This window comes from Mus caroli, chromosome 8 (genome assembly GCF_900094665.2).
Source record: "Mus caroli chromosome 8, CAROLI_EIJ_v1.1, whole genome shotgun sequence".
Taxonomy (NCBI): Eukaryota; Metazoa; Chordata; class Mammalia; order Rodentia; family Muridae; genus Mus; species Mus caroli.
Window position 1 is genome coordinate 113,855,698 of NC_034577.1, and position 10,813 is coordinate 113,866,510.

Sequence of the window (10,813 nt, forward strand, 5' to 3'; positions counted from 1 at the left end):
ACACCTCCAGGCCCATCCCAGGGATGGGTGAGTAGATCACTTTCAGAGAGACCACTTTCTCTCCTCCCCTGGCTTCCCCCACTGAGGTGTTGGACAGTTCTAGAAGGAGCACAGGACAGGCATTCCCTCAGGGATCAGAGACCAGGGGCTTATCTAGGCTAGCACGCCCACCAAGCTTTCAGCGTAACCTACAGTTGCCCTTGCCTGAGGAGTAGCCAGCAGCTCCCCACCCCACCCCCACCCCGGGGGACACTTTCTCTAGGAAGCTGGCCCAGACTGCACACACCCTACTCAGATCTCTATCTTCCTGGCCTCTATCTTTGTCTTACTGATGAAGACGGTATGTGGTATGGGAATGACAGGCTGTCTCCTGGGAGGGACTGTCTTCTTGTCCCCAGGGTGGGAGGAGAGGACGTTAGGGCTTACAGCAGTGGCATTTACCTTGCCTTACCTGGACTCTGTGTGAGTGGATGGGGGCACTGTCCATTGTGCCAGCAAGAGGAACAAGAGGTCTGGTGGTGACCCCTACTTAGTCTCCATATTCTCTTCTGCCCATGCTGGGGTCTCTGCCTTCCTTTATCTGCCTGACTTTTGCAAACTGTCCCTCATGATGGTCTATCACTTCTCTCTCTCTCTCTCTCTCTCTCTCTCTCTCTCTCTCTCTCTCTNTGTGTGTGTGTGTGTGTGTGTGTGTGTGTGTCTTCCAGATAGGACCAAGGGATGACCAAGGCTCCACAGCTGGTCCTTTCACTCCAGGGCTGAGCTTGTGGGGCTATGTCTTCTACAGCAGCAGAGATCCTTGCACTTGAACTCACGTGCCCCTGAATCTAGGCTGCAGGCTCAGCAAAGCATGCTGGGTGCTCTTGGGAGCCTCTGTATCGTCTTCTGCTGTCTCTCAAGACACAACCTCACACAGAAAGAAGCTCCTGAGACCGTGTGGCCAGCAAGACAGAGGTAGACGTGGAGGCAGGACAGGCCACAACCTATTCAGCTTCAGGCTTCCGAGCACACCAGGCCTGAGTAAGGAAGGAGAGGGGCTGGAGGTTGAGGGTGGAGCTCAAGGTCACACCCCAGGATCAGAGCTGTCGAACCTAACAGGAAGGTCTCTATGAAGGTGTTTTGGCACAACATGGGTCAGAGGTCATCTTCACATCATACAAACTTGAGTCAGAAGCCACCATCCCCTGAAGCAGATACCGGTGAGAGGTCACTGTCACTTCACACAGAAATCGTCAGAGGTCACCTCATTTCAAGCAGATGTGGGTGAGAGATCACAGTTACTCACACAGATTTAGGCCAAAGGTCACCATCATACCAGTAGACCAGGGCCAAAGGTCACCGTTAGCTGTCTGCAAACTCCCATGAGGCCCACAGTTCTGCTTTCTGGGACATGTCACCTCAGACATTTTTCTCCCACATTAGTCTTCTCTCATCCGTTGGGAACCTGCCTCCTCTGTGAGTCACATCCCTGGCAAAGCTGGTCCCACCAACAAGCACAGAGGCCAGGCATCCTACATGGAGGCTAAATGTGAAGTGGAAGTACTTGTGGGCTTCTATACTGGTCTTTACTGTGGCTGCTCTGGGATGTTCTCTGTGCCCCTGGCAGCCGGAACCCATGGGATCTGCCATGAAAGTAAGGCTCTGGTTTCCTGTAAGTGGCAGCTGCAGTGCACAGCAGACCTGGACAGCACCCTCCTTCCATCCTGCACCAGACCTAAAATGACTGAAATCCCAGGATCAGTGTCCTTGCCAGAAAGGCAGCCTTAGAAGGATGCAGACAGGGTGGGCAAGGCTGCCATAGATGAGGGGTGCCTAGATCTAGCAGGAGCTGGAAAAGGCAGGCTGGATGCTCTAGTGGAGGTGTGAGCAACCCTCTGACAGCCTGGTCCCTGCCTGTGAGAGACCCCCTGGAAACCCACTGTGTCAGCTCCCCATTCATCTCTAGTTAACACAGGGAATGATTCCAGGGCTGTCTGCACCAGGACACCAAAAGGCGTGGCCCCCAAGTCATTCCTACAAAATGGCCCAACATCGGCACAGAACCTGTGCATGTGTCCTGTGTGCACTGGTTGACATGATCTCTAACACATATGGACAGTCCTATAAAAACAACCACAAGAGACCCAGTGTTTCTCTGGAGTATTTTCTATTCAGGGTTAGTGGAATCTATGCACGTGGAAGGGCGCCATGAACATTCAAGCTCAGTGGTGGGACTGGTGGGAGGAGGAGAGAAGAGAACAGGGAGAGGGAGAGAGGAGATGGAGAGGGGTCAGGGGAGAGGAGGGAGGAGGGAATACTTAGTAGAATCTAGCTAGGCCAGGGTTGGGCTCAGAACTTCAGTCTGGGCTGAGATATCCCTCTCTACCTTGTCCCTCCTGCCTCCGCTTGGGCTCCTGCACCAAGTGGCACTCTCTACCTCCTGCTTGAAGAACTGGGCCCCATGTTGTTTCTCTAAGGCCACGCCAGCAAGCTTGACTTAAGGGGATACGTCCATCTGGATCCTCCAGCCTACAATGTCTGTGGTTAGCGTTCAAGGTCTCCCTCCGTATGCGGCACCCTCCTGGCCCCACTCCTGGGAAGCAAGCCACCGTCCAATCAAACCTCCAAGACCTACAGTGCCCTGCTATGAATAGTGCCCACAGTAGACGCCTAATAAACACGAGACTGTGAACATTCTACCTGATCTACTTCTGCCCCGCGGCACTCTGGGGTCTGCAAGACAGGAATACCACACCAGCATTCCAAGGAGTGGGGTGGCCTTGTGCCGTGCTGACCCCTTGTTCCTTTCTCTGTCACAGGGAGAAAGTCCTTGTCCTGGCTATCCACCTCACCCATAGCCCGGCATGCCTCAGCTCACAGCAGAGTCCTACTCTGTTGCCGTTAACCGTGAACCCAGCTTATGGTGTTCGGTATGTACTGGCTTTGTAGGGCAAAGGTTGTTGGCAATCAACAAAGCCAATTAACCCATGTTCTGTCTCCAAGATTTTCAGATTCCTGGAGGGTTATGGTCATCTAAACCTGCCAAAGTGGCCCAGCTCCATGCTGCCTCTGGTGGTGATTTCTGGCATTACAGAGCCCCACATTTGTCTCCTTGGGTGAGGTTTTTAGGGAGTTACTGGGATGCACCAAGTGGGGACATTACACTGGTGGGTGAGTATTCTGTCAGAGACATGCAGACTGCTCTGGGCAACTCTGCTCCACCAATACCCCATCCATGTTAAAGGCACAACCAAGTTCAAACACATCTCTGGCCCTGAGCCTCAAAGGGCCCTCCAAACTGCTCTATCCAAATGGCACAGTGGCCTTTCTCCCACCTCCGGCTGACTTCTTGCCTTCCTCCCAGTCTCAGAGGAGCCATGTGGGAGATTGGGATAGAAGGGAGGAAGGACCTGGCCTAGGGCAGGAAGCAAAGGGGACAGATTTGGCGGCAGCTCTCAGGGCAGTGGGTCTATGAGGACATCCTTTGGGAAGGGTAGTTCCCTTGCGCTCGCCTGCAGGGTAGTCACATCTGTGTCTGTGAACAAGAACATTCTCCCTGGTGTCTTTGAATCCCCACACCTGGCCAAAGCCAAAAATAACACATGTTGTTGGGGGGAAGTTGGGCCACATATACCTGGGCACCATCGTTTGAGTCCTGTATGTTTTGGACGACCTGGGGTCTGGATGTTTGGGCCTTGGGAAAGCCGCAGGTTTGGGCGAACCTCGCAGTGTTTCCCTCTGCAGAAAAGGGTGCTGTGGGCCCAGGATCTGGACGTGAATCTGACTGCCACAGCACAAGCACTGTGGGACTGAGAACTGTGGGCTCAGGCAGGATCCAAAGGCTGCCTAGAGTGTGGCCATGTGCCTGTGAGCCGGGATGGAGCCACCTGCTTGCATCTCTGAGTCCTTGAGGGTCTTGGAGTGAGGTGAGTGATGTAGGGGAAATGGCTGCTTGCTGAATTTCCCTCCCTAAAGCCAGCAGCCCCTGAGGTTGAGACAGGTCCTCATTTCCTCCAATGCTCTGCTGGAAGTAATGCTTGTGTGCCCGGGACTGCCCTGCCCTGCCCTTAACCTCCTCTTTGCATTTAGAAGTGTCTGAGAGCCCCTGAGTTCTAGCCTAAGCCCCCACTGTAGAAGACACAGCCCATTCCCTCCTACACAGAGCCATGCACCTGCCTCTGGGTGGGGCCAGGATTCAGGCTTGGCAGCTGCCATGCTCTTACGGAGCCACCTGCCCCAGCTGTGAGGGACATGTTCCTGTTGGTGGGGGGACTGTATTGATATTTGAGGTAGGTCAACACAGCCACGCTGTCAACAAAGCTGGGCACACACACGCACACACACACACACACACACACAGCAGCTTGGAGATGTCACCTTCCTGTCACCTGCTCCACCTGTTCCAGCTTCTGTCTCTTTAATCTTCCCCCATCCCTTCCCCCAGCCTCTTACCTGGGCTTCCATTCTGAAGACCCCGGGGTCCTGAGAGGAGTGCCCCACTCTCCAGAGTGGTGGTGGATGCCTGCGACATGGAGGTGCAGATGGAGCTGGAGATTGATGGTACCTGGGGCTGGAAGGAGATGGCCGGCCTCCAGAGCCCACCCTGAAGCACCTTTTCTGATTTCGTGGGGTCTGGAGAGAACAGGAGGGCTGGAGGAGCTTTGGCGTCTCAGAGCCCGTGCCTCTGTTCCTCGGAGGCTCCAGGCCTTTCTAGTCACTACAGCCGGCAGAGCTGGGTTGTGGCCCTGGACGGAGGGTGGGAGACTGCAGGGCCTCATGTGACACGGGGCGGGCTTGGGGACAGCATGGGGGAGGTCCTCCTGCAGCCTTCAGGGGTGAGGCAGCCAGCTGTGTCGCAGTGATAATGCGGTGGGGGTCGGGGGCCTGCAGCTGTGCCCAGAGCTTCCTCGTCAGGAACCATCTGCCTGGTTGCCGGTTCTCCCTCCACCATGCCATTCCGGTCTGACTTCCCAACAACTTCCTCCTATCCCGCCTGTAGCCCTGAGACCTCCCACTGGGCCCAATCTGGTGTGGCTCATGCAGTGTGTTTCCTCCACCCTGGAGTAATGTCCATCCTGGCCAGAGCCTCTGGCTTATCTGTCTATCTTCCCATGGGGCATAGCCCTTCCTGTGGCCTGGGAGGTCCAGAGACTCCACCCACTTTGCCTGCCTTCAGCCACACTTTGCCCAAGACCAAGAATCCCTTTCTATTTGCCCTCCAATGAAAGACCTATTGGGGGTGGGGGCAGAGTCAGGAGTGAGTATAGTCAGGACTCTGACCATCCTCCTGCCCACCCATGGCTCAGGTGGTCTCTCCATCACCATCAGTGGTTCTCTGGTCACCTCTTGCCTGGAAGAATCTCCATTGTCATGTTGTGCCTGGCCTCAGATAGGATCAGGGTCACAGTCTAGTCTCCCAGCTGTGGAAACCCAATCCTATATTACCTTCTTTAAAGGAAGCTTGAGCCAAACAGGCCACACATAGGCAGTTGGCCTCTCTGCTTGGTGGCCTGGAGCTTGCTAGAAAGGCTGTCTACTTGGGAGAAACTCCAGGCCCCTTTCCAGGTGAATCCCACTAGAAATAACGCTATTATAGCTTCAGGTTCCAGAGAAAGCCACTTACTAAACGGTGATGAAACTATAGGGTGGTTTCATGGGAAGGAATAATGTTTTCTTAAACCTGGTAGGGGTTCCCAGAAATGGTCCTAGGATGCTAGTAGGGCCACTATGCTTTGCTTTGATTTAACGTTTAGCTTGTTCATGTAGATAGTTGGCTACTAAAAACCCCTTGTTTCATGTCTTCCTGGCTGTCACTGTCTTGGCCTTGAGTGTCTTGAAGTTAAGGGCAATACAACAAGCTACAAGCTTAGGTCTTGAGTTCCAAAACATGGGGTCCTTCTTGCCCCTTCTACCCTGCTGGCTGACTGCTCTCTTCAGGGTTTGAGGAGAGAGGACCCTGCTATGAGATAGGACAATCCACCAGTGTCACTGTGTTCCCTGTGTTCTGATGAGGGTGGAGCATGGGATTAACAAGGGCACTGGGTTGTGTCTCTTTATTCTCAGTGCCAACAGTTCTGCAGGGGCCAGGCTCCTCGACCTCTGAAGAACAGAGCAGTGTCATGGTCCCCAGAACCAGTGCAGCTGAGCCACACCCCCCCCCCCAATATATCAGAGTGAGTGAGTGAGCCAAGGAAGGGTTTGGATCAGGGGCAGTGAGGGGTTTGGGAAAACAGCCCCTAGCCCAAGAGGCAGCAGGGCTGGACCCTGGGTGCGGCTGGTGAGAGTGGGTGGCTCCCCACCAGCTCCGAGGCAGATGTTCCTGGCTTGCACCTGTGGGGCCCACAGATGGGACACTTCCGCTTTCAAGAGGAGGCCTGGTGTTGCTTACTGCCCTGTCCACATGCTTTTCCAATCAGCGGGTCTCACGGAGGTGGGGTTTGAAAGAGAAGAAAGTTGCTCACAAGGGGGGACTGCCCCAGCACCTGGGGGTGATCATCCGCTCCCTATGCCCCCAGGAGGGCAGTTGGTGTTTGTGGGGAAGTAGACGTTGGTTGTGGCTTTCTGCGCTGGGTGGTCCGATAGATAAGGAAGGAGTGGGGAAGGAAGTGGCTGCTGAGAGCTTGAGGGGCCGTGGTTCCCTGCAGAAACCATGGCCGTCTGCAGTCTGCACCCAGCTTTATGCCAGGTTTGGGGGCTCCCTCCTGTTCCCTCACACTCTTCCCATGCCAGGGTGGCCAGAAGTCAAGATGGCCTTGCTTCTGTCTTTTGGAAACTGCAGGAGACAGCTGTCCATCAAAGTTCTCTAATGATGTGGCTGAGTGATTCCAGGTTGGGGCTCCAGGCAGCCTTCCTTCCAGGCCTTTAGGAATCTGCTGTCTAGCCAGAGAGCTGAGAATAGGAATGCAGAGGCTATGGAGACTGGAGGCAAGGAGGCACTCAGCTTACACTGTCTCCTCTTCTAGGTTGTGAGACTCTATGAGTGCTGGGTAGGTAGATGGATAGATGCATCATGGATGGATGGATGGGTGGACAGACAGACAGATGAAAAGAAGAGGCTACACAAGTCTCATAGCAATCCACTTTATACTGAAAGGATAGAGTCTGCAGGTTGATGTCTCTAGTCACTAAACCCATCAAGGAGGGCCGTAAGTCCCAGCCACTCCAGATTAGGGGGGCACAGTGACCTGTGAAGATCCTTGTGAGCTGAGTGGCAGGCCACCAACTTCTGCTTCTTGGTCCCAAGTGAGGTTTGTCTAGTTAGGGTGGGTAGCAGGAGCCATACACTGGGTGCCAGGTGAGCCTGTCCAGTGTTGGCCACCAACCCTGCCCAGCACAGGGTGGGGCTGAGCAAACTCAGAACCAGAGAGCAGGTGACACAGTGCATGGCTGGGTGACACGTGGAAATCCGGGACGGGGACTGTGATCATCAGATGTACATCTGGAGAGAACAAGCCTGCTTTTGGGTCCCCAGGCTGGAATTAACCTCTCATGAGGGTTGGAATTGGGACCCCATGTTTTAGGGGCTTGCTTACACCTCTGGAAAACTCTACGGCTGCCCTTTAAGGTGCTTCTGAGAACAGAAATAAATTCAGCAAACCACACAGGAAGCGCATCTGCTGAACACCTGGATGTGCGAGGCCTGCCTGTGACCTCGGAGAACCCACTCAGCCTCTGGTGAGGCACAAGTGTCAGTGTCACTGCCACCAGCGCATCACCTGGAGGCTCAGCAAGGTCACCCAGCAGCTGAAAAAGGGCTGGCATTTTCCAGCCAGGCTTAACCCAGATTGATGAATCTATAGGCACCTATGACCCACACTGTCAGGCACAAAGTCCTATCTACCTTGGCCACTGTTACATCAAGCCCGGGTCCCTCAGCCGCAGGAAACCAAGGTGTCCCAAGGGAGAGTCCAGCCTGCGTATGACCCAGCACACAATGCAATGACCCACAGAAGCAGGCATCCTGAGAGCCTGGGTGCTGCCTGCTCATTGGTGGGGAAGCCCCTTCTGAAGCCACTTTCTCTTTAAGGGGCCAGTGTGTAGGGCAGCCCCTGGTTTCTTTATGACTGCGAGGTTGGGGCTGGAGGCTCACCCTTCTTGGGGAGTTGCTCTCCTCAGCAATCTCTTCTAATTTCACTTCCTTTGGGTCTGGGAAGCCAGAAGTGCAGCTGGCCCGGGACAGCAGGTGCCTGAACCACAGAGGCAGAAACAGGCAGAGATGAGAAAAATCTCCCTTAGGCATGAGCACTGTTTCCTTTGTAATTTCTCGCCCCATCTAGCCTTTGGTGTTGAAGGGAGCTTTAAAGGGAGTTCTAAATAGGCCTGGGCAGCGTACTGGTAACATTCTGAACCCTCTGTTGCAGCAGGCAGCCCAGAACCTGGTGCCTGCTGGTCAGCTTCCCTTGGGGCCTCCAACCCCGCCTTCAGTCACACCAAGGGTGCCGCCCTTCCTCCCATGGGTGGGCTGTTTTGCAGGGGTGTCATGGTCATGGAGATCCTGGTAGGCCTGGCTGAGAGAGTGACGGGTGTTTTAGGCACCTGGAAGGATTTGGGAGACGCTTGGAGTCAAAGCTGTTGGATCTGATGAGTCACTGGTGTGGCTAGCCAGGTTTCCTCCTGAAACTGGACCCTCCTTGCAAACTAGCGCTGCCATTGAAGGAACCTCAGAACAGAATGGAAGGGAACTTAACTTGTATCTGCGAGGAAAACAAATTTGCATTGCTTTTTAAAAATGAAGTTTCTAGTAACATTTTTCTGTGCACACGCAGAACACGGTCCAGTTTAGAGGCTGTGGGGCTCCGACCACTGGCTTACTAAACTTTTTTTTTTTTTTTTTTTTTTTTAAGACAAGGGCTCAAGTAGCCCAGGCTGACCTCCAACTATGTAACCAAGACTGGTCTTGAACCCCTGATTTTTTTTGCCTCTATTTCCTGAATGTTGGAAGTACAGGTACACACTACCATGTCTGGCTATTATCTGTAATCTTAAACATCAGGTAGGGCTGGTGAAATTGGTTAGTGGGTAAAGGCACTTGCCACCAACCTTGATATCCTGAGAGAAAGTGGAAGGAGAGAACCAACTCTCTGTACTTTTCTATTCTCTGACCTACACACACACACCCACACACACACACACACACACTCACATACACACACACATATACACACAGAGACCCACGCACATACACACATATACAGAGACACATGCATGGACAAATGCACAGACATACACATACATATACACACACACACACACTCTCACATATACACACATAGATACTCACACATACACAAAGACACATGCACAGACAAATGCACTGACATAAACACACACATACTCACACATATTCACACACTCAAACACTCACACACAGACACACATACTTACACACAAACACACACATAGACACACACACACTTACACACTCACATATAGACACATACTTACTCTCTCTCTCTCTCACATACACACACACACACAGAGAGAGAGAGAGAGTAAAATATAATAGAACATTTTAAATCAGCCCCCCCCCCCTTGAAGGCCCAGTCTGCACTGCTCCCAAACATGAGTGCCTCCATGGGCTTCTGGATGCTCTCTGGTTCCTCCTTGCTGAGTGTCTGGTCTCACTCTGGACTCTGCCTGCTGCTGTTGTCTTTTGCTTAACTTCAGAGCTTGGGCTTCATCCTAGTGGATATGGTGGTAGAGGGTTGCCTTTCCTAGGCTGCAAATTACTTTCCCTTTTCTCTTCAACTTAAGCTTTTTCGTTAGCACACACAGATTCCAGCTGTAGTCTCCAGAGCAGCGACTCTCTGAATCCCTGGGGCTCAGCCCATGGATCTGTTCCCTGAACAGCCACTGTTCCTGCATCCCAAGTGCTACACAAGGCTTGAACCCTGTCTTACCCCACATGTTCATACAGGTTCCATATACTGCGGAGGGGTGAAAACAAAGGGCCAGAAGGGAGGTGCAGGTCCCCCACAGTATGGTTGGCAATGGGCATTTGTCAGGAAACCTGCAGAGGCAGACACCCTGGGGCACTTGAGTCTGTTCCCATGAGCCCTCGGGGGCTGAGGGCCAAAGGATGGACCTTTGGGAATGCATAGGGAAAGTAACAGAGAGGGACCTCAGGACCTGTCTTTTCTGACATCTCTGATCTGTAGGACACTTGCTCTCTGATGCTACCTCATGCCTGATGTTCCTCTTGGAAGGCTGCTTGGTTCCCCAGCCTCTTCTGACCTAGTTCCTTCTCCTTAGGAGACATGAGGGCCAAAGGCAGCCAACACTGTCTTAGTTACTGTCCCATTGATGTCAAGGGACACCATGACCAAGGCGACTTATAAATGAGAGCATTGTGTTGGGGGCTTGCTTACAGTTTCAGGTTTAGTCTGTTATGGTGGGGAGGAGCTACATCCTGACCTGTTGACAGCCAGCCTAGCCCTGGAGTGGCTTCTGCACTCTCAAGTGCATCACCCTCAGAGACACACGGAAGTCTGTCAACAAGGCCACAACTCCTACTCCTTCTAAGCTTTTCAAAAAGTTCCATTCCCTGGTGACTACGCGTGCAGCTATAGGAACCTACAGGAGCCATTCTTATTCAAACCTCTGCAACATCACTCTCCATCTGGAGGGGAAAGAGCTGGAATTGGGCCCAGGTGGTGCTGGGACAGCTCACACTGTGTTAGGGAAGTCTTCACAGCCCTATGGCTTCCCCTCCACCTATAGATCCCCACAGACCTGCTGTATCACAGTGTTTGCATTTAGAATTTTCTGCGGTCAGAATCAACACCAAATCTCAATCTCTCTCCTGCTCTCTCCCTCCCCCTCCCTCCCTCCCTCC

The 10,813-nt window shown here is 53.1% G+C and overlaps 1 protein-coding gene and 1 long non-coding RNA gene across 3 annotated transcripts in view; one reads left to right on the plus strand and one right to left on the minus strand.

The window, feature by feature from the left end:
• Positions 1-4,927, minus strand: part of Cbfa2t3 (CBFA2/RUNX1 partner transcriptional co-repressor 3) — a 68,556-nt gene extending 63,629 nt beyond the window's left edge. For both annotated transcript variants that reach the window (XM_029480752.1, XM_021170231.2), the window contains exon 1: positions 4,432-4,927. In XM_029480752.1, coding sequence (XP_029336612.1) covers positions 4,432-4,510 — 79 coding nt within the window. In that variant the 5' untranslated portion in view covers positions 4,511-4,927. The remainder of the gene's footprint in view (positions 1-4,431) is intronic.
• Positions 3,476-5,777, plus strand: LOC110300162. The gene is made up of 3 exons (XR_002378551.1): positions 3,476-3,636; positions 3,724-3,905; positions 4,424-5,777. It is a non-coding gene; the product is annotated as an uncharacterized LOC110300162 (long non-coding RNA).
• The last annotated feature ends 5,036 nt before the right edge of the window (positions 5,778-10,813 follow it).